Below are 24,151 nucleotides of genomic sequence, written 5' to 3'. Positions count from 1 at the left end.
CAACCAGGCCAAGGACTAATGTTCCAACCAGGCCGAGAACTAATGCTCCAATCAGGCCGAGTGTTAATTGTCCAACCAGGCTGAGGACTAATGCTCCAATCAGGCCGAGTGTTAATTGTCCAACCAGGCTGAGGACTAATGCTCCAACCCGGCCAAGGGTTAATGCTCCAACCAGGCTGAGGGCTAATGCTCCAACCAGGCCGAAGGTTAGTACCCCACTCAGGCCAAGGGCTAATGTTCCAACCAGGCCGAGGATTAATGCTCCAACCAGGCTGAGGGTTGGTACTCCAACCAGGCCAGGGACTAATGCTCCAACAGGCAGACGGACTCGGCCTGCTTGCCTGACTGAGATATAGCAATGGCTGCCGTGGAGAGAGATTTTTTAAACCTCTGATTGGGCTTGCAACTTCGAGAGCCTGCCTGCCAGCTTTAAATCAGATCGGAAACCGGTATCCATGCCAACTAATCTTGGTCAAAATCCCAAATCGTGATCGTTTGCTGCCTGGGTAGCTTCAGGGCCCAGAAACAGCGGCAGCTTATGTTGCCTGCTCCCAAAGCAAAACTTCAGCCCAGACTCTTGAAAATTCTCTACTCCGACAGTTCAAAAATACTTGAATGGCAGCAAAGTGCTTTATGTTCTCTTGCTTTTCTTCTCTCTCTTTTTCTCTCTTTCTTACTTTTGCCACCTCTTTCTTTCATGCTGAGTTCTGTCATTCACATCTTGGTGAAAGTTTTAACTGGTGGTTAGCTATAGGACCAGCGTGAGACCAATATGTGCAGGGTATCAAGGGCATCTGGTAGTGCCCGAGTTATGTTGCGAGTGTGAATCATTCCCTCGAACAGCCAGGAGGTGGCAAAACACCAGTGTAACCCGACCATATGCAGAACTCCGCTACCTAGTAATAAGTGCTTGTTGTTTTGAGAATGCAGACATTCACATTTACTTACTCAAATGTTAAAAATCAACATTGTTAACGTTTACAAAGTCTCCTGGTTTGAGAGATATCCAGTAAGAAGTTTAACAACACCAGGTTAAAGTCCAACAGGCAAGCAGCAAGCTGTGGGGATTGCAGACAGTGTGACATGAACCCAGTTGCCTGTTGGATTTTAACCTGGTGTTGTTAAACTTCTTACTGTGTTTACCCCAGTCCAACGCCGGCATCTCCACATCTTGAGATATATTACCAGAGTGGAAAGAATAATTGAACCGAGATCGAATTTTAAAAGTTTATTTATTAGTGTCACAAATAGGCTTACATTAACACTGCAATGAAGTTACTGTGAAAATTCCCTCGTCGCCATACTCCGGTGCCTATTCGGAAACACTGATGGAGAATTTAGCACGGCCAACGCACCTAACCGGCACATCTTTCGGACTGTGGGAGGAAATCGGAGCTCCCGGAGGAAACTCACACAGACACAGGGGGGAAATGCAGACAGTGACCCAAGCTGGGAATCGAACCTGGGTCCAAGGAGCTGCAAGACAGTCGTGCTAACCATTGTGCCACCGTGCCAATAGAATACAAATTTAAAGGTAAAATTTGGGTTATAAAACTGATTAAACTATGTGAAGTGAATAATATTGGACTCCTGAAACTCGTCAGTTGGATGTTTTAATATTTTCACAGTAAATGCTTCATAAATTAACGTATGTGTGTATGTGCGCGTGTGTGCTGGATCCATTATTAATGTTTTATTTTGACATGGGATAAGGGGCAGTAAGGATTGGTGAGCTGTTCTGCTTTCGGTAGGTTGTAGCTGCCAAGAACAGCCAGTGACTGGAGCAGGCTGCTGTCATCCGAGCCGTATCTGGTCTGCATTTGTTGTTCCCAGCAACATTGAGGTATCACAGTCATTGGAATCCCTATAAATTTGGATGGGGGCCTCTGATCAGCACCTTTGGAGAGAGCCAGCACGCAGGAGAACATGACCAGCCACTCACAGGGAATCCATCAGCTTTTACAAGCAGAGAAACGAGCCAAAGAAAAGTTAGAGGAAGCCAAAAAGAGTGAGTAAAGTGACTAATACTTGTCAGTTCACATAGTGAAAAATGGTTTCAGTATAACATGGAATCAAAGCGCAAAGATCAGTTCCTTGGAGCAAGATTTATTCAAGATGTTAAAGACTTTAATAATTGGACTTATATAGATAGTACTAAAAACAGAAGAGATGGCACAGATGGCGTATTTTCATAGAAGAAATTATACAATCCCTACTGTGCAGAAGGAGGCCATTCAGCCCATCCAATCTGTACCGACTCTCCAACAGAGCATCTTGCCCAGGCCCGCCCTATTCTTGTAACCCTGCTAATCCCCTTAACCTACACATCGTGTGACATTAAGGGGCAATTTAGCACGGCCAATCCATCTAACCTGCGGAGGAAACCTGCAGGGAGAAGGTGCAGACTCTGCAAAGATAGTGGAGGTTGGAATTGAACCCGGGTGCCTGATGCTATGAGGTGGCAGTGCTAACCACTATGCTACTGTGACGCCCACACTTATTTCACTCTATTTAGCATCAAATATAAGGCTTGTACCTTGGTACTGGCCATCACCTGAGATCCTTTACAATGTTGCAACTATTCCACTTGGGAGTGAAATGAAGATCATGTGTGAAAGGTGAACATGCCATGTCACGGATGCTGCTGAACTCTGAACGCACTGTGCGAGAGAGGGCATTGCACACAATGAATAATTGAGGGATGAGCTCCATTTTCTTTGTTCATACTGCCGTTATTGGATAAACACATTGTGGCACCGATTGAAATTCTGCTTGCAGCGAGCTCCAGTTAAGCTGCTATGTCCCACACAGTTCTAGTTTGCAAGGTTACCCGGGCCAGCTCAGGGTAACGATATCAAGGGCTTTTCTGGATCGATGTTCAGCGTGGAAAACAGTGCAAGCCTCGGTGTTTTTCTACCTGGAGCACCCGGGCTGCATGTTAGGTCTCCACCTTTATTTAATGGTTTGCAAGATCATTACGGGGGCGGGTGGCCATGCAGCCCTTCTGAGTGACTCCACCTGGAGAAATCCAACTCCTCCTTTGCAGCATCCTATTGTTCCCAAAGCGATCCGGGGGATTCCCCTCCACTGACACCACCTGAAAGTCTATTCTGTGCATTTAACCGTTCCTGCGTGAGAACGCAGCATGGCCTTTTATCTAGATTAACAAGGGGAGCACCTCAGTTTTCACATCCAAACTGCCAGTCATACTATTCATACTATTACTATACTACAGTCCAAAGATGTGCAGCTTAGGTTGATTGGCCATGCTAAATTGATCTTAGTGTCAGGAGCGTAGCAGGTAAATATGTGGTTGCAGGAATAGGGCCTGGGGGGGGGGAGGATTGTGGTCGGCGCAGACTCGATGGGCCAAATGGCCTCCTTCTGCACTGTAGGCATTCTATGATTCTATTCATTAATCTAAAAGCAATAGAGATTTCTTTTAAAAATTTTGTGCCCCTATTCAAGACATTGCCTCCTGTTGAGGTTAGGGCTTTGTAGGTGCCAAGAGCCCAGCTGTACCTCACAGAGCCAAGACACTGAGCGTTGGCAGGTTATGTGTCAGTAGGGGTGGAGGTAGTGAGGGTGGAGATGGGGGGGGGGGTGGAGGGGGGGGTTGGAAATCGCAACAGAGGCTGAACTTGTACACCACTCGCGTTTCCTTTTCCCGTCAGGTCGAACTCAGCAGGGAATTTCTGGCTCAGTTCCCCCAGTCAGAATTTCCCTGCTGATCGTTGTCCTTACTGGAAAAAGAAATGCTGGGTACTTGGATGTCGAGCGAGGCCGGGGCACGCTCCAGTCTGTAGCACCCCTACTGCCAGCTTGGCTGGGATCAGCCACCTCAGCAGTAAACGCTTGGACCATCTGGTCTTACATGGTTCCATTACTCTGCTGCCTTCACCAAATGAGCCCAACAGGGGGTGGGGGAGGGAGGGAGCACAGCAGAAATTTTCAAGTCACGTTCTCTTTATGTTCCCAAGGTTATTGTGGTTTTATTACATATTCTTTTTATTTAACATTTTAAATGTTGAACATTTCCTCCTCTTTCTCCTCCCCCCCTAAATCCAGATATAATTTTACTTCCTTCAAGCTTGGCTTACGTCAACGAGACTAAGGCCGGAATTCTACCGGCACGCCCGCCCCGATTCCGGGGGGCGGGAGCGGGCGAGTCTTGGAGAATGGCATTCTCCATCGGCCTCGTGCAGGATCGTACGCACCTCGGGCAGACCTACCGGTAAAATTCCGCCCTGGGAGTTAGAGTAGTGAGTTATCATCTCTACCACAGAAGCATTTGGGGTCATGTGGGGCTGCAACTATGCTGAAAATGTATTAAATACCAAGTTAACATAAGGTGTCAGGTTGTGAGGCAACTATGACAATCTTACTGCAAATTACAGTCACTGGAATTAAAAATCTATAAGTAAGAATATTTATCAATGCAGAGAGAGAGGGAGGAACAAATCTAGGTCTCTGATCACTAATGCCGTTCACACTTAAAATCCAAATATTGAGAAGTGCCAGCTTTTAACATTTTGCGCTCTGTGGTAAGGGGAAACCAAAATGGAGGGGTCACACATGGACAGTCCAATTCCCCTGGCAAACCTCTGCCCACTTACCCCTCACACCACCCATCTCTCACACCCCCTCTGCTGTTCTTTCAGCAGGCTGATCCAGGGAGCTCAAACTGCTCAGGGCTCTCTATTACACAGTGCAGAATCCAAATAAATAATCATATCAACATACACATGCCACATCAATTAAAACAATCTGTGCATCTCCGATTAAAACAATAACATGTTGCTAGCAAGGAAATTAGAAAGGTTTCTCAGAAAGCACATTATGAGTCTGGATTGTTTACTGAGGTCTGCCTGCTCTTCCAAACGTGCATGGGTTCAGTATTAAATTCTGATCTTGAACGTGGCCATTTGGGATTAATTCCCAAATTGGCCACTTGATTGATCTGGACCATATTTACTATGGATGAGCAAGTTACCACAAATCCTTCTATCCTCTCTCATGGCTCAAGCAATGTTTGCATGGCAATTAGTGGGACTAGACTAGACTTCCAGCTCTTGTTCCATCTGAAATGCTAACAGTCTTCCCCGCATAGTGTGTGCGACAACAAGGCTGTAAAAGCTTGCTGACTCTGTCTGTCACAAAACAGGGAATGGATCTTTTACAAATCATGGAATGGAGTATATCTCATTATTTGAATTTTTGAAAATTAATTCATGGGTAAACATTTATTTCCTGTCCCGAACTGCCTTTGAGAAGGGGATGGTGAGCAGTCTTCTTGAATTGCTGCAGTCCATGTGGAGTAGGTACACCTACAGTGCTGTTAGAGAGGGAGTTCCAGGATTTTGACCCAGTGACGGTGAAGGAACGGAGAAATGTTTTCAAGTCAGGAGGATGAGTGGCTTGGAGGGGAGCTTCCAGGTGATGGTATTTCCAGATATCTGCTGCCCATGTCCTTCTAGACGGTAGCAGTCGGGGCTTTGGAAGGTTCTGTCCAAGGAGCCTTGGTGAGTTCCTGCATCTTGTAGATGGTACACACTGCTGCCACTGTGCATCAGTGATGGAGGGAGTGGATGTTTGTGGATGGGGTACCAATCAAGCAGTCTGCTTTGTCCTGGATGGTTTGAGCATTGTTGGAGCTGCATTCATCCAGGCAAGTAGAGAGTGTGTGATGTGCCCATTATCTCCATGGTATGCACAGTGTTCAGCAACACTAAAGTTATTTTTGAAAGTCGGTAAAGAACATTTTTTTTATTGGAATGGGTTCAAGGTCAGCCTTCCCGCGGGATGAAAGCTGCAAAAGTATTTATCCTGAATCAAAGACAATCTTCTCATTAACATAGGACTGGGTGATCGAGAACTAGAGGGTCATAAACTCAGGATAAGGGTCGGCCATTTAGAACTTCAGATGAGGATAAATTTCTCCACTCAAAGGGTTCGCCACTCTTTGAAATTCTCTAGACCAGAGAACTGTGGATAATCAGTCATTGAACCCACTCAGGATAGAGATCGACTGATTTTTGAATGCTAAGGGGATTAAGGGATACAAGGATGGTGCAGGAAAGTAGAATCAGACACGGGTGTAGATCAGAGGTAGATCAGACACGGGTGTATTGAATAGCTGAGCAGACCTGAAGGCTTGTTTGGCCTTTTTCTGCTTCTATTTCTGCCATTTAAATCGCAATATACAGCAGTTAAAGTCAAAGCTTGCTGAACACTAATAGTTTGTCACATGCGACACCTACTCAGAATGTTGCTGGACTCACCCCCCAGTGAGGATCCTGAATTGCATGGTAAAGTTAGATGGAAGTTTGGTATTGGATCTTGTTAATGCAGACTGGGCTTTGTCACCCTGTGAAACAAATAAAAACATGTTCAAAAATCTTTTTTATTTTATGACTTCCTAAGAAGAAAAACAAAATTCCTTGTGTTGCAAGGAAGCAGAGAATCACCTTTCTCGGAGGACCTGACAGTGATACCCTGGACTTAGGCGATTGGAAGTGTACAAAAGCATCTCACCATAACCCCAACACCTCCCCTAACCACGCCCACCTCCCCTCCCCAATCTTCTCACCTCAGGGCTAGAAATTCACTGCTTGGAAAAATAACAGGAATGAAGCCGCAGCTTAGATAGTTCTGGGGTTTCGGACACAAAGACCAATCGAACAAACCATGGCAACCCCTGCCAGGTTGATGGGCCACACACTTACCTGATTCGCTCAGTAGTTTCTGACAGGTCGCCACCATTACTCCACAACTGTTGTGCTGAGCATACCATAAAAGAAGACATAATGTTACACCACCAGACATCGGGCTGCAGATTACTGCAGCTCAGAACAGCAATGTGGAATTAGAAAATAAACCACAGCAACCTGCCACAATTAGATTTTGTAGTTGGAAACCTAATGAAAATCCTGCATTAAAAAATGGGATGGGAGCAGCATCCATGAAGAAAAATCAATACATCGTTGAAAATAAATTATTTTGGAGATAAGACGACATAACTCACACGAGCCTTATTAATCAGTCCAGCTTCACTCGATGTCTTCATTCTTTGCAATCCATCGATTCTCTTTGTGTGAGTTCTGTTTATTAGATTTGTGGCACGATTGGTATGAAACACTTATCAGGCATTTCTCCTTGTGAACATTGCTTCTAGGGAAAGGTAGACGGCTGAAACAAGCAAAGGATGAGGCTCAAGCTGAGATAGATCAATATCGTCTGCAAAGGGAGAGAGAGTTCAGACAAAAGCAAGACTCGGTGCGTATTAATGCAAACGGGTGGATTTGCTTTAATTGCTGCTGTCTTTTGTAAACTAGGCTGAATGAACTGCATTGTTAGAATCAATGGTTACAAATGTAAAGTCCCTGCACACGGTTCCTTCTTAAGTCAAAGAACTGTGGCAAAGAGCAAGGAGATTTAATACATGTCGTAATGGTCACGACCAAATAACAGATTTGAGGATCTATCCTCGGCTTCACAAGTGGAGACATTATTGAGTCTGACTGCTGGCCACAAATCGGGGCCCACTCCATTTATATCATGATTTTACATTTTGACAACATCAAAATATGTGAAAATTCCCAAAATGACAGACCATGCTCTTGAAAATTCAGAGGGCCCAATCCCAATGGATCCTCTGGGATTGCGCTCGCTGCTGCTCCACAGTGCTAACCCCATTGGGCTATCCAAGATCAATATGCACCAGTGCTATTATTAACATAGGGATGTGTGTGTGTGTGTGTGTGTGTGTGTGTGTGTGTGCGTGTGTGTTCTATGTGTATGCATGTGTGCATGCATTGGAAGGTGGGGGATTGGAGTTAGTGGTGGGGAGGAATAGAAGATGACAACAGTTCACTCTGCTCCCTCAAGGGGCCAAGCCAATAATTAAAGTTTTAATTTGAAAAAAGAATTCTCCAAAGCTTAGGCACATTTTTAACCCAGAGATAGGACTGTTTACTATCATTTAGGACACAGGATACTTCAAATGACTTGGTGGGTAGCTTTCCGTCCTTTCTGAGCCAGTGAGAATTGAGGATGTCATTCCCCAGGGCTCATCATGGTGTCACTGGCCCATAAAGGGCTGCAGTTTATGGCAGGTGCAAGCAAGTCACCTGCTGTTTCCCAGTGGATTTTGCTGGGCTCCTGCTGGAATTATGACAGAAATCCAGCAGGAAATCCCAAGCAAACCCAGGACATGTAGGTTTCAAAAAGGCCTTAGAAAAGATACTGATGCGCGATTGATTCACACGGGAGGCTAGGACGTACCCGGGAATAAAGGCTTTTATTCACAACAAGATTGGAGCACACTACTTAACAATACTATCCCAGACTAAGGGCTACTAGGAAGTAGCAGTGACCTTTATACTCCTGTAAGAAGGCGGAGCCGAACGGAGTGTACCACATAAACAATAATAACAGGTGGAACACCCAAACCCTAACCCCAACAGTAACAAGAGTAACATATGTACAAGTACCCATAGTGGTAACCATCTATGGTTCACCACAGATACACACCTAACTGACCATTTGTTAACAGCACCATGTGCGTTGTGGCACGATCGAGGCCTGGCTGAGCAGTAAGAGCCTAGCATCGATACTTTGGTGATATCAGCCAGTGCTGTTGTAGATCTGTCAAAACAGGACTCTCTACTGGATGGACAAGGAGGGACAGCAGACCGAGTTTCCACTTTACACAGCTACACATATACCAAAGTACATATGTACAGATACTGCTTGAGAGCAGGATTAGGTTTGCCTCTAAGATAAAGGCAAAATACTGTGGATGCTGGCATCTGAAACAAGAGCAGAAAATGCAGGAAAATCTCAGCAGGTCTGACAGCACCTGTGGAGAGAGGATAAACCAACGTTTCGAGTCAAGATAACCCTTCGTCAGAGCTGAACGAAGGGTCATCCAGCTGTGACGAAGGGTTATCTTGACTCGAAACGTTGACTCTGTTCTCTCTCCACAGATGCGGTCAGACCTGCTGAGGTTTCCCAGCATTTTCTGCTTTTTGTATTAGCTTTGTCTCTGTTAGTCTCACTTACCCAATAATATGTTACCAATTGTTATTCAATCCCAAACATAAAGCAGGCCACCTTGCGTAAGGTAACAGAGGAACTGTAACACCCACGGTACCTTAACCCAGCGTCACACGGAGATGAGGAGGGGGAGAGAAAACGTTGGACGGAGAAATAAAAACAGGAATCTGAAATATATACACTGTAAACATCCTGACTCCAAGAATTGTTTCCAAAATGCTTCCAGTGGAAAAACCCAGTGACACGGCCTTCTGTTTACAATAAACTTGTCTCTATTTTATCTTAGATCATGGGATCTCAAGGTAACCTTTTAGTCAAAGTGGATGAGCAAACCAGAGCAAAAATCAATGGGCTCATAAGAAACCATGAACAGAACAGCGAGAAGGTTCTGCAAGACCTCTTGGGGATGGTTTGTGAAATCAAACCAGAAATCCATATTAATTTTAGAGAAGCTGGCTCCCATTGACGGACTGAAGAATCAGTGGTGAATTAAACTATAACCCTGGTACCACTGACATTAGCCAACATCGGATAATGCATGTTTTTAATGAAAAGCTGCATTGATACTCTGACTTCTTTTTATTGTTTTTTTGAGTGCACACCTTAAGATATTTTCCTACATTGAAGGCACTATATAAATACAAGTAGCTGTTGCTGATCCCTACCTTCACCCCTTCTCCTGCAGTTAGCGCCAGGATCCATAACAACTCTTTTAATCAGGATGATATGTCAATCCCAGATATCTCAACTTCTGCCACCAATGCCGCACTTTCTTTAAGTTTAAGTTTATTTATTAGTGTCACAAGTCGGCTTACACAAACACTGCAATGAAGTTACTGTGAAAATCCCCTAGTCACCACACTCGGCGCCTGTTTGAGGACACTGAGGGAGAATTTAACATGGCCAATGCACCTAACCAGCACGTCTTTTGGACTGTGGGAGCAAACCGAAGCTCCCAGAGGAAACCCACACAGACACGGGGAGAACGCGCGGACTCCACACAGTCACCTGAAGTCGGAATTGAACCCGGGTCCCTGGCGCTGTGAGGCAGCAGTGCTAACCACTGTGCCACCGTGCCGCCCACAGGAACCCAGTAGTAACAGGAATGACCATTCAGTTCCCTGAGACTGTTCCATCGCTCAGTGAGATTATGGTTTGTCTGTATCTAAATCCAGAAGCTACCCTGAGTGGTGTGGAAAGAAATCCGCAAACCCCCAAAAATGTTGATCTTTACTTAGATCTTAGGAACCTGACAAACATCAGTGAACACAGAGGGATCGATTCTCTCAGCCCGCTGCGCTGCTCTGGCAATGTCTCCGGCTGCCGGATTCTGGCACCATCAGTTTCGCACCAGAAATCAGCGCGGAGCTGATTAAAATATTTAAATTCTAATTTCAATACCATTTCTGGGCCTGGGACTGAGGTCTTTGGGCCCGCTAGCCTCTTCCTGCCCCTGCCAGGAGTGTCTCACTTCTGCAGGGTTTACAACAGCTCCCCACTAATGGGGAACTGGCGGCCTGACCCTGCTGGAGTGAAGGGGAACATGGAAGATGCCCAGGAGGTCGGGGATTATGGGGAAATGCCCTCTGGGCATTGCCAGACCAGCAGTGCCAGCCTGGCCCCCAGGTACTGCCCATGGGGCAAAGTGGCAATGCCCAGGGGGAACCTTGGCACTGCCCACTGGGCATCAGGCAGTGCCAAGGGGGCAGGGCCAGAGCCTATAATGGATGGGACCTCTGGATGGGGACCCGCTGCCACTCTGCACTTTGGATCAGTGACAGAGAGAGGGATCGGAGCTGGCCATCGGGATGGGAGGAGGGTGAGGGGGGCGGGGGGTGGTGGGGGCTGTGGGGGTGTGGGTGCGGGCTGCAGGGGGTGGGATCGGGAGATCCAGACTGCTGTGGGGTGGGGGAAAGATTGTGGCGGGCCAGGTGGGGGTTCAGAGGGTCAGCGATGTGGAGTTGCAGGGCTGACCAGTAATTGAACTGCCCAGCGATTGGAAGGCCGGTAGTGTGGGCTACTGTGCATGTGCCAATCTCCACTGTGACAGATCGGTACATGCGCAGGGCCCGCTCAGCGCCTTGCTGCTGGTCTCTTCAGTGGGAATAGGCCCCGTCCCCTGAATTTTAATGAGATTCACGCTAGTGCATTCTGCAGTGCACAGAGTGTGGGAGATTGGGTAAATATGTGGGGGTAGGGCCTGGGTGGGATTGTGGTCGGTGCAGACTCGATGGGCCGAATGGCCTCCTTCTGCACTGTAGGGTTTCTATGATTTCTATGATTCATTTTGAATATCCCCTTGAAAAAAACAGCAGGATTACTGTCAGTTTTTATGCGAATTCGGCACTTAGAATTTTTTTGGAGAGAATCCCACCCAGAGATTCACAGAGGGAAAGTTTTGTTTCATATCATGTGAAATTCAGGTTCAAATTCAATCTCAATATGAAGACTTCCAGTTCTCATGTATTAAAATAACCAGATCACAACACTACCAATCTCTTCCAATAGTTCACTTATAAATTCAAATTCACTGAACAGTTTGACTAGAAATGGTTAACATGGAGATTTACGGTCCTCATATATCTTATTGTATATAAGATGTAAGAAATATGTGCCTCAATCTTGTGCCTAATAGTCCATTTTGACATCCAATAAATTGTCATTTTAAAACTTGAAAGTATTGATTTTTTTTAGGGTTTGTTTTCCAAAATTTCAATTTGATTTTCTTGAGGTGTTTGCATTATTGGAATGTCGCCAAGTGCAGTTCCCAGAATCTGTGTTATCCTCTTGCACTTCGAGCCACACTTCCAAGTAGTGACAGATTGTACATTTTCTGTGCCCTGTGTGATCACAGTTTGACGCATTTGACATCAGTGCAATTGGGCAACATTTCTACATTTGACATCGACAAATGGACGAGCTTTTAGGGAAGTCACTATATTTCAGACTATGTTTTAAACACGTATTATATTTCTGCTTCTCTCTTTGGTCCTTCTAAAATATTTGAAGACTCTTTTATCTTCTGATTCAGGTTTCTTGGAGGCTGGTGTCTCCGACAGCTCTGTTTTCCAAACTGCAGGCTCCACTTTGGAGAATCCCTACAGTGCAGAAGCAGGCCATCGAGCCTGCACCGACAACAATCCCACTCAGGCCCTGTCCCCATAACCCCACGTATTTACTCTGCTAATCCCCCTGACACTAAAGATCAATTTAGCATGGCCAATCAAACTAACCCGCACATCTTTGGAGTGAGAGAGGAAACCGGAGCACCCGGAAGAAACCCATGTAGGGAGAAAGTGCAAACTCCACACAGACTGTGACCCAAGGCCGGAATTGAACCCAGTTCCCTGGCACTATGAGGCAGTAGTGATAATCATTGTGTCATTGTACCAGGAAGAGGAATGGATGATGGTGGTGAGTGGGCCCATTAAGGTTTCACTGGGAGAAGGGAGCAGATTCAGTTGTTGGCTTGGCATGAGTCTATTCACGGGCACCAGTTTCTTTTATACGTGCTAAGACATTGCCAGTATAATCAAAGTGGTATGTACCTTGTTTGAAAGGCTCAGGCCTTTACAGTCACCAGTTGCCCTGGTGACATCCTCTCAGTGGCCCAGAGATGCAATCAGCAGTTGCTGGTTTTAATTTGCTTGCATTTCAACCTCTTAGCTGACATTTATTTCCTCGATACCAGGGGAAAAGCTCTGTGTTGATGTGAACAGGACACAAATAGCCCATCCGCATCAAGCACCCATGATTTACATATTAATTAGTTATTATATGAGGCAGGGGAAGGACTCAGATATTCAAGTGCTCGAGAATCGGGGTTATGCTTTCCTGTTTATTTTTTGTCCTTTTATTTAAATATCAGAAACATAAATGCAGATGGCTGCAAAAATAGCAACGCGCGAGCCTTTGAGAATAGAGGCCTTTGTGTAGCAGGTAATTCATTTAAACTGTTTGATATATTAAGATAGGCTTTTGTAATGAGTCTTTTTGTGGTGCTTGGAGTCAATGTTAAAAGATGGGATACAAATCAAAATGTCAGAGCAGCAACTTATTTGTGTGTTTTAGTTTCACTCCCTTAATAACCCAACATAAAAGATGCACAAGTCTGTATCGAGGAGATGGGAACCATATCAATTCTGTGGTCCATCTCCTAGTGGAACAAAGTAGTAATTTGTGACCTTCCACTGGATCGCAGGGATAATTAGTGAAAATGTGTGAATTAAGTTATCTTAACAGTCTGCTAATGTTCACATTCAGCAGTAAATTACCTTGAAGTGCTTCCCAAATGCTGGTTTATTTCTGTCAGGCGAAGGTGTATTTTGAAACGCTATTGTTCTTGTTCCCGTTAAGGTAATTATGCTTATTTTTGTACTTCAATCCCCAGATGACATGACTGAAGTTCAACTTCACAATATATAAAAATGAGAACAAGATTCTTTCGGCCTTGTTTTTTTTTCCCTTGTAACTCGATCAAGCACATCCCTGTAAAATCTAAATTGAAGTCAGTGTTTCCTCGGTACTGTGTTAGTGCAAAATTACAGTTGTGTAAGAATCATCATCTTCCCTCAACGACCAGCACTTTCACCTCTGAATCAGATAGTTATGAGGCAAAGTTCCATTTCAGGATTTCAGTGCAAATTCTAGGCTGCACTAAGGAGGTGTTACAATACCTGAAGTGTCATCCTACAAATAAGATATTAAAGCGAGGGCCCCATCTACCCGGATCTGTACTTCAACTGGATGCCAAGGGTCCTTTGTGGTGCAGAGCTTGCAGTCCTGCCAGTGCCTTGGCCAATATTCCTTCCTCCACATTCATTATTTGAAACAGAGCAACTGGCTATTCATCCATTAGTTAACTGTGGGATTTTGCCACATGCAAAAGGCTGGCACATTTGGCTACATAACAGCAGTCACTGAACTTCAGAGTGTGTTGATACCCTCTTGTAGCCATTTGTGTATGTATGCATATAATCAAACCAGAACAAACCTGTTTCAGTTGAGTACTTGAATTCCATGTACCTACAGCAGTCTCTTATTGTCCTGCAAAGATATCACAATCTGGTGATGATGATAGGATTATGGATTCCCGAGTCAATTAAATTTGGTTGGAGAAGCTTCCAACAAACCAGCAGAGGAACTGTGAAGTTTCCTTTGCTGAGAAATAGGCTTCAAAATCTAATTGTAGGAAAAAGGCTGGTACACATGGATGAACTGAGTTCAAAGATGGCTGCATCAATCGGAAATATTGGACCCCTGGGACAATACAGCCGTGACTGTTGTCGCAAATTATACAGGGCCTTGGTGAGGCCACACCTAAAGTATTGTGTGCAGTTGTGGTCTCTCTTTCTGAGGAAGGATGTTCTTGCTCTCGAGAGAGCACAGTGAAGGTTTACCAGGCTGATTCCGGGGATGACGGGACTGATGTATGAGGGGAGATTGACTAGGTTAGGATTGTTTTTGCTGGAGTTCCGACGAATGAGGGGGGGATTTTATAAAATTCTAGCAGGACTAGACAGGGTAGGTGCAGGAAGAGTGTTCTCGATGCTGGGGAGTCCAGAACCAGGGGTCACAGTCTGAGGACTCAGGGTAGACCATTTTGGATGGAGGTGAGGCGACATTTCTTCACCCAAAGAGTGGTGAGCCTGTGGAATTCATTACCACAGGAAGTAGTTGATGACAAAACATTGAATGTATTAAAGAGGCGGTTGGATATAGTACTTGGGGTGAATGGGATCAAAGGTTATGGGGGAAAGCAGGATTAAGCTATTGAGTTGGATGATCAGCCATGATGTGCGGGTTAGGTTGATTGGCCAGGTTAAAAATTGCCCCTTAGAGTCCTGAGATGTGTAGGTTAGAGGGATTAGCGGGTAAATATGTGGGGATAGGGCCTGGGTGGGATTGTGGTCGGTGCAGACTCGATGGGCCAAATGGCCTCCTTCTGCACTGTAGGGTTTCTATGATTTCTATGATTTCTATGAAAAAGCACTGCTGGACAGATTGAGAGTGGTTTTAAAAGTGAACACATTTGCACTAATTTGCTGACATTGCCAAAGTTAACTTTCTCGGCATAGCTCGCCAAGCAGCATTGTCCACGGGCATGGTGGAATGTGACTCGAGAGATGTCAGAGTTGACAACCACCATTCATCTGCTAATGTCAATAAGGCTACAGCTGAATATGCCAAAGGCCCCAACAAAGGCAGTTAGTAGCAGTAGTGGTACTACAAAGTCCTATTTTAGGTGCTTAGGCAGCATCGAGCACAGAATTGTCCATTTGTGAATGAAGATTGCTACTGTTGCGAGGAGAAGGGTCATCTTGCCAATGCCTGCTGGAACAATGTAAATGGAGAAAACAATAGCTGGAGCAAATGGTAGTCGCTGCAGTTGGTTGTGGAGCAGACCCAGACTGATGGATTGAGACCCATACAATCCAAGGATGAACAATGGAAATTTGCAGGGCATTGCATTCCAGGCAGCACTGGATGGAGATTCATAAAGATGAAGGTCGACATGGGTGCATCAGTCAGCGGGATTCCTGAATTACTATACTGTCAAAAGTTGAGTCAGCATCAGCTGGAGAAATAAATTATAAAGTTATGGAGGAGAGAAAATCCCCATAATGGAAGTATGTAGGTTCCAGTCACATCCAAGGACAATGTGAAAATCTTTCAATTTGATTTGATTTGATTTATTATTGTCACATGTATTAGTATACAGTGAAAAGTATTGTTTCTTGCGCGCTATGCAGACAAAGCATACCATACATAGGGAAGGAAAGGAGAGAGTCCAGAATGTAGTGTTAGAGTCATAGCTAGGATGTAGAGAAAGATAAACTTAGTACGAGGCAGGTCCATTCTAAAGTCTGATGGCAGCAGGGAAGAAGCTGTTCTTGAGTGGGTTGGTACGTGTCCTCAGACTTTTGCATCTTTTTCCCAATGGAAGATGATGAAAGAGAAATGTCAGGGATGCGTGGGGTCCTTGATTATGCTGACTGCTTTTCCGAGGCAGTGGGGAGTATAGACGTAGTCAATGGATGGAAGGCTGGTTTGAGTAATGGATTGGGCTTCATTCACAACCCTTTGTAGTTTCTTGCCGTCTTGGACAGAGCAGGAGCCATACCAAGCTGTGATACAACCAGAAAGAACGTCCATCATTGTGGTGAAGGATGAAAAACCATGTTAGGAAGAAACAGATTCACAGCACCCGAGTTAAACTGGATAAAGGTTTCTTGTGTAGAAGAAAAATTCACTACTCATGACGATGTGATCACCAAGTACTCTCAGGTGTTTAGTGAGAGCAGTAAACCTACCCAAAGATATAAAGCCAATGCACGTGTCCAGAGAAATGCAAGTCCAGGTTACTTCCAGCCTTGTCCAGTTCCCTAAGCTCTAAAGGAAAAAGTAGAGCAAGAACTGAACAGGTTTGAGCCGGAGAACATCATCTCTAATGTAGAATGGAGTAATTGGGATTCCCCCATATTGGTAGCACCAAAGTCAGCTGGTAGAATAAGAATATGTGGGGTTTATAAGGTAACTGTAAATCAGTTACTGGAAGGCAACCCACTCAACAAGTTGCCAAACATGGAGGATCTGTTCACAACGTTGTCAGGAGACCTAATTTTTCAAAGTTAGATCTGACAAACACCTATCTGCAACTTGAGGTAGATGATGAGTTTAAGTCATATTTGACTATTAATACACACATGGATCTATTTCAGTTTCATAGGCTGCCGTCTGATGCTTCTTCAGCTGCCAGAATTTCTCAGGGGGAATGAATAAAATTTTGCAAGAAATTCAGGGACCCAGTGTGCTATTTAGATGACAGATTTATTTCCATTCTAAACAGGCAGACCCATGATGAGAGACTGAATAAGGCATTCCAACATTTGGAAAGGCCTGGAGTTCAGGCAAAGGCACACTCATGAGTATTTGGGTCAGCAGGTGGACAAAGATGGGATACATGCTACCAAGAGTAATGTTCAAGCAATGGGGTAAAATGCTTGAGTAGTAATAGTAATGTTACTGGGTAATGGTAATTCACTGGGCTGGTAATGCAGAGGCCAGGCGCATAGTTATGAGTACATGGGTTCAAATCCCACCCCTGTGATTAGTGGAATCTAAATTCAATGAATCTGGAATATCAAGCTAGTCTCAGGGATAGTGACCATAACCATTATCAACTGTAAAAATCCATTTGGTTCTTAGTGTCCTTCGGGGGAGGAAATCTGCCATCTTAATCCGGCCTACATATGACTCCAGACCCACAGCAGTGTGGTTGATTTTTAACTGCCCTCTGAAATAGCCTAACAAGTCACTCAGTTCAAGAATAATTGGGGATGGGCAACAAATGCCAGTCTTGCAAATGATGCCTACATCCCTTGAAAGAATAAAGAAAAAAATAAGAAATGTGCCAAACCCTCAGAAAACCTCCGAGCTCAGATTTCTTTGGGGTTTGTGAATTACTACAGTAATTTCACCCAAATTTGGCAACTTTACTGCATCCATTAAATGAACTCTTGAGGAAGCGTCACCCGGGTCGGTGGTGACGTTCACGAGGGGTCATAGGTTCAAGGTGAAGGGGGGGAGGTTTAACACAGATATCAGAAGGACATATTTCACACAGAGGGTCGTGGGGGCCTGGAATGTGTTGCCGGGCAAGGTGGTGGAGGCGGACACACTGGGAACGTTTAAGACTTATCTAGACAGCTATATGAACGAAGTGGGAATGGAGGGATACAAAAGAGTGGTCTAGTTTGGACCAGGGAGCGGCGCGGGCTAATTGTTCTTTGTTTCTTGTTTCAAGGCTTCATTCTATGATCATCTTGCTGGTGCCAGTACAGAGTGAGACTGCGGATAGTTGGGAACCTGTCTCGGGGGCAGGGAATTCATATGGTGTTCGTGGAAGTGGAAATGACTAGGGTTGGGAAGCATTTTCCAATCGGGGCCATTGTGATCTCCTGGACTCGTTTCGATCGCCTCAGGGGGTCGGAGAGGAATTTCCCAGATTTTTTTTCCCCATATTGGCCCTGGGGTTTTTCACTCTGGGTTTTCGCCTCTCCCTGGAGATCACATGGTCTGGAATGGGGGGGTGGGGGTAAGTTAATAGGTTGTAATGAACAAAGCATCGTAGCTGTGAGGGACAGCTCGGTGGATAGGATATTGGTATGTAGATAGGCTGGAAAATTGGGCGGGGATCCTGGATTCAGGATTCAATCCTGGACCGGGGAGCGGCGCGGGCTTGGAGGGCCGAAGGGCCTGTTCCTGTGCTGTATTGTTCTTTGTTCTTTGAAAAGTGGTTCGTCAACATTCCAATTGTGTAAAAATAAATCAGTAGATGGCACAATGCTTATGGAGAAAGTGCTATGATTTCTTATGTTGGACAATGGAAATGGAATTTTGTCCTTCATTGCTAGAGGGATGGAGTTTAAAAACAGCGAGGTTATGTTGCAGCTGTATAAGGTGCTGGTGAGGCCACACCTGGAGTTCTGTGTGCAGTTTTGGTCTCCTTACTTGAGAAAGGATATACGGGCACTGGAGGGGGTGCAGAGGAGATTCACTAGGTTGATTCCAGAGTTGAGAGGGTTGGCTTATGAGGAGAGACTGAGTAGACTGAGGCTATACTCATTGGAATTCAGAAGAATGAGGGGAGCCCTTATAGAAACATATAAGATTATGATGTGAATAGATAAGATAGAAGCAGGGAAGTTGTTTCCACTGGCGGGTGAAACTAGAACTAGGGGCGTAGCCTCAAAATAAGGGGAAACAGATTTAGGACTGAGTTGAGGAGGAACTTCTACACACAAAGGGTTGTGAATCTGTGGAATTCCCTGCCCAGTGAAGCAGTTGAGGCTACCTCATTGAATGTTTTTAAGGCAAGGATAGATACATTTTTGAACAGTAAAGGAATTAAGAGTTATGGTGAGCAGGCGGGTAAGTGGAGCTGAGTCCACAAAAAGATCAGCCATGATCTTATTGAATGGCGGAGCAGGTTCAAGGGGCCAGATGGCCTATTCCTGCTCCTAGTTCTTATGTATAATGGTGAGGCGAGACTGAGTGACTTGGCCTTCAGGTGCCAGCGAGTGAAATTATTCTCAGATCGAGCATGAAACATTGCCTTTAAGAGTAAGAAGATTTCATGAATACTTGTGTGGTTGTAGTTTCACAATTGAAATTGCTCATGATTTATCGATGGCTACTTTGAACCCAAAGTCTCCAGTACCAACTTTAGCTACAGCCCAAATGCAGAGTGGACATTGATTCTGTCTTTTTATCAGTAATAACATGAAGTACAGACAAGAGGAAGGTCATTGTAACGCTGATAAAACATCAAGATTATTATCTTCATCAAAGGTGGAGATGTATTTTTTTCCTCAAACGTTGATGAGTTGCCAGTCACAGCAGATGACATTGCCAGAAAACTTGCAGGACTCTGTATTGGCAAACACATACATTTTTTTTATTCATTCATGGGAGAAGGGCATCGCTGGCTGGCCAGCATTTATTGCCCATTTAATTGAGACTCAACCACATTGCTGTGGCCCTGGTGTCACATGTAGGCCAGGCTGGGTAAGGACAGCAGATTTCCTTCCCTAACCGACATTAGCGAACCAGATGGATTTATGGTCATCAGTAGATTCTTAATTGCAGATATTATTTTGTTGAATTGAATTGAGTCTGCCGTGGCGGGATTCAAACCCAGGTCCCCAGAACATTAGCTGAGTTTCTGGATTAATAGTCTACCACTAGACCATCGCCTCCCCCGAGTATATCACAAATGGGTGGCCAACATAGGCAGCAATTTAGAAATCAACTTACAAGGATGAATTGTTTGTTGATAAAGGTTGTGTTATGTGGGGAGCCAGGGCTGTAATTCTTGACTGCAGTTGCTGTGTGACCTTCATGATCAAAACTTAGGGAGAAGCTTGACAAAGAGAAGCTACCTTTGGTGATCAGGATTAGATAAGGACATAGAAGACAGTGAAATAGTGCAGAGCATGTCAAACAGTAGAAAAAGAGGCCACCATTAAACCCTTTGCAACCATGGAAATGGCAGAGGCTGCATGTAGATTTTGCAGAATTTGAAGAGCTATAGCAATTCACAGTTGGTTTAAATGTTTCCAATTAATGAAACAGCAACTAGCAAAATTCTAGATACTTTGTGTAGTTTGCTTGCTGCTTATGGATTCTCTCATGACAACTGAAACAATGAGGACAACCCACAACCTACAGACATATTGAACAGGTCACTGAACACCAGTGTTTTTTAAAGAAACACAGGAAAATACAGAGATCAAAAGATGACTGACACTGTAAAGGGCCCCCTTCTGGAAAATTCCTATGTTAGTTATTCAGACAGACCATCCTGGAATTTCTCACCTGAAGAGATGTCAAGGGCCACTTCCAACAGAGGCACATGAAAGAAAGGTCTGAAAAATGCAAAAGGTTGTACTAATCACCTGTGTTTGCGGAGATGATTGACTATTTCATACACTTCATCAGGATCTCCAAAAAAAATCTAGACTGGAAAGCCAAAAGGAGCACCAAAGTCTCCCGGAATAATTTAACTTAATGGCCGTGCCACCATCTACACCTTTCAGATAAGCCAGGAACTGATTTGTATACATGCTTGTGCATGTATGTATGTGTGTGTGTGAGTGTGCATGTGTGTGTGTGTGAGCGTGTGTGCGAGCGTGTGTGCGAGCGTGTGTGCGTGCGTGTGTGTGATCTTTGTTATATTTCCTCAGGTTTTAGTAACTAATAAACTTACTCTTTCTTTGACTCAAGAAAACCTGCTTAAATTGGCTCCTTATAAAAAGTAGATACATTTGCATTGGGGAAAGATAAAGAATTTTAAACAAACCTTTGTCGTGATCATCTGAGAGGGTTGAATAAAAAGGGGGGACAGTTCATTAACTCTCGCCCAGTCGTATCAGTTCCCAGAAGGAATTGTGTCTGGAGCTCAGTTTTGCAAAAAAGGGCTTGTAAATAGGGTAAAACATACTCAAATTCCACCACGTCAGATGGAGCAGCAGAATGCACAGTACAAATTGTTAAGCATGTTCGTGTATCTAACAAATGTTAGATACAAATTGGAAGAAAGGTCATTTGTCATTGAATCTCAAACTAGCAATTTTTTTCTTATTTACCATAACACACCTCATACTGGCAGAATGTCAGCTGAATTGTTTCTTCGAAGTCAGCCCAGAATGAGAATTTCATCGCTGAAGCTACACTTAGCATAATCAGTAGGAGGAAAACAATCTGAGCAGAAAGAGAGTTGTGATAGGGATAGAGTGAGAGAAAGAAGTCTGAGGTTGAGCCTGAGATGAAAGATCATCGTCAAAAGTGAGTGCCATGAAAAAATGTGCGGTCCTCAGATATTTAGTCAAGATGTTTGGTCATGGAAAGGTTACGCTTCTACATGTAGATTTACCTTCAGCGAGTCATGAAGGAGAAGAAAGTTGGAAAGAACAAAATGAACCTGATTAATTGGATAGTTGGGAAATGAGTAGAATGCCCACATTGACTCCAGCACAAGTTGTTCCTGAAATCAGTTCAGATCCAAGTCAGAGTCAGACAGACATATCTGAAAAAGTGAAAAATTCATTGGCAGATAAAGGTCAAAGTCAGTCTTTAGTGAAGATTTCTCCTCAGAATCATGCCAAAATGGTTCACGGTCCTTCCCCAAGTTCTGGATGTTTGGGTCGAGAATGCAGGTATCCTCTTAGGAATAGGAAACCAGTGGTTAAGTTGGATTTATAAATAAATTAAAAGCAAGAATTGTATATAATTCATATGGAATGTGAACTTCCGTGCACTTCTCCATGAAGGAGGGAGAGTTTTAATAGCAATCTCTTGGGGCAATTTGTGTAGGTATGTATATAAGCAAACCAGAATTAACCAGATTCATTTGGGTACCTGACCTCCAAGTGCTTACACCAGTTTCTTCTGGTCCTGCAAAGATAACACAATAGTGCTCTCTCTAAATGCAAGTACTTATGAGAGGTGCTAGATGTATATGGTCTCACAGCAGAACAGTCCTACTTTGTAGTGCACTTTAGTTACACAGTGGTGGTCAAAGACAATGATGAGTGCCAGGCTGAGGGCTCAGCTATGCTGTCTGCCTTATGTGGTTTTAGAAAAGTATCCAGCCACCAACCTTATACAGGGCTGGCAGCACTATTTTCAATTATATTTCAGGATGGGCACATTGCTGGGAGGGCTGGCATTTATTGCCCACCCACCTGTCATTGAGAAGATGGCAAAGAATAGTGCCAGTTGGTGTGCTGAACCTCCAATGAAGATGTGCAGTGGAAGGGAAACAGTCAGCATGGTGACAGTTCGGTAATTTCCGACTGCTTTTGCCACAGCCACAGTTTGTAATGGCTGGGAAACAGTCAAAAAGTTGCATCTGCTGTCTGATTTTTTTTGGGAACACACCAGTGCTCTGGGATTAGTTTGCATCAGGTTTTTGTTTTGCCTTTCTAGTAGTGGGAGTGCCAAACAGGAGTTGAACCCTGCCTTCATTTGGCTCCTGTTAGCTACTATGAATGAATTATTATGCTGTGCTTTTGATGTTGGAATTATCTCTGTGCTTGCAATTATCTGCTGTTTATTCATTTAATCCACCCAAATTTCAAATTCCAAAATCTCATGAAAACAAAGGAATATCATTTCAGTCACTGGTCTTGAGGAGCAATAAGTCTTGATGCAATGCAATATACACGAGTATGAGTTGGTCCATGTCGAAATGCAGCAGCAATGGGATTTGCTGTTTACAATGGCTTAGTGTTGCTGTAACTGGAGTGAGTTTGCGCATTGAAACCATTGGGGCAGGAGGAACCTGTGTCAATATGGTCTAAACCAACCTGAAGACTATTTTTCAATGTTATTTCTGTGCGTTTCCTCCAATTCAAAATTGATTGGATATAAAGTGCTTTGGGCTGTCCTGAAACGATGAAAGGTGCTAAAACAAAAGATGGAAAGTCTACGTTTCCTTCCTTTACTTATAAAACTATTTTAAGACACAGATTGAATGCTTTTCACAGATATGCAGTTCAATCAGTTCTGGAAAATTCTCCAAAAGATCTTGATTTGTAACATTCGGTGTAGCGAACCCACCATTGAGAAAGAAAATGAAATCTTACTTAACATTCATAAAGAAAGTACTTTTTTGGTCAGATGGTCAATAGGGTGAAATGGCTAAGGCAAATAGTCCAGAAAGAGTACAAATTAATCCACTCTCTCTGCTGCATTTCTGATCTTCAGACATCAGCAGGAGACTTATTCCTGGATTAAGGAGAAAAAACGTTACCAAAGTTATTGCTTTGGATGACCACACTGTCATCTCTGCTTCAGGGGGTTGTGGGGCGGGGGAGGAGGGGGTTGTGGGGTGGGGGGGTGAGCGGGGTTGGGTGGCAGAGCGGGAGAGGACACAGCGCACAGCGGGTACGGACAATCCCTGATCCGTCTGGGATGGCCACCCTGATCCCGGAACCGGCTGTCATTCTCAGTCTAACCTCACACAGTGAGGATGGCCAGCTGGACAGGGTACCGGAGGGCACCTAGAGCCATAGGATCATGCTCAATAACCAAGCAAAAGGTTCAGAGAGGAGGGAAGGCAGAAAACGGTGACAAAGAGGAACCTTCAAAATAAAAGCAACCACTTTCAATCAATCTAACTAGTTGAGTGATATGCAGTGGTAAGGATCTTGTACCTACACCGTAATCACACAAGATGGACTGATTCTCTTTACATAACATCATGCTCCTGCTAAGTAAATATGAACATTTCTACACAACAGAGAATAAAATTATGTGCCCACGCACTGAGATGGCAATGCAAGAAATATTTGTTTATTCTTCGGAACTTATATTGAGTTCAGGAGATGAGGTAGGTAGAATGTGAGGTGATCTTTGAGAAGTGCAAACACCAGCACAGAGTAGTTGGACATGAGTGGCCTGTGTCTTTGTTGTATCTTTGATGTAAGTCAGAAATGCCACAAGCAATGTATAAGGTGAGGCTATTGCTCTACCTCGTCCCAACAACCTACTGTAACCCTGAGACAGAAGAAGGCCCATTGCTGCACAA

General features: G+C 44.3%; 1 protein-coding gene across 1 annotated transcript; it reads left to right on the top strand.

Annotated features, from left to right (window-relative positions):
• The first annotated feature begins 1,926 nt into the window (after positions 1-1,926).
• LOC144497900 (V-type proton ATPase subunit G 3-like) lies at positions 1,927-9,523 on the top strand. The gene is made up of 3 exons (XM_078219348.1): positions 1,927-2,008; positions 7,175-7,275; positions 9,344-9,523. Exons 1-3 carry the CDS (start codon positions 1,927-1,929, stop codon positions 9,521-9,523), a joined length of 363 nt encoding a protein of 120 aa, XP_078075474.1.
• The last annotated feature ends 14,628 nt before the right edge of the window (positions 9,524-24,151 follow it).

Source organism: Mustelus asterias, chromosome 8 (genome assembly GCF_964213995.1).
Source record: "Mustelus asterias chromosome 8, sMusAst1.hap1.1, whole genome shotgun sequence".
NCBI lineage: Eukaryota > Metazoa > Chordata > Chondrichthyes > Carcharhiniformes > Triakidae > Mustelus > Mustelus asterias.
Note: the sequence above shows the minus strand (reverse complement) of the source record. Positions and strands in the feature narration are given on the sequence as shown.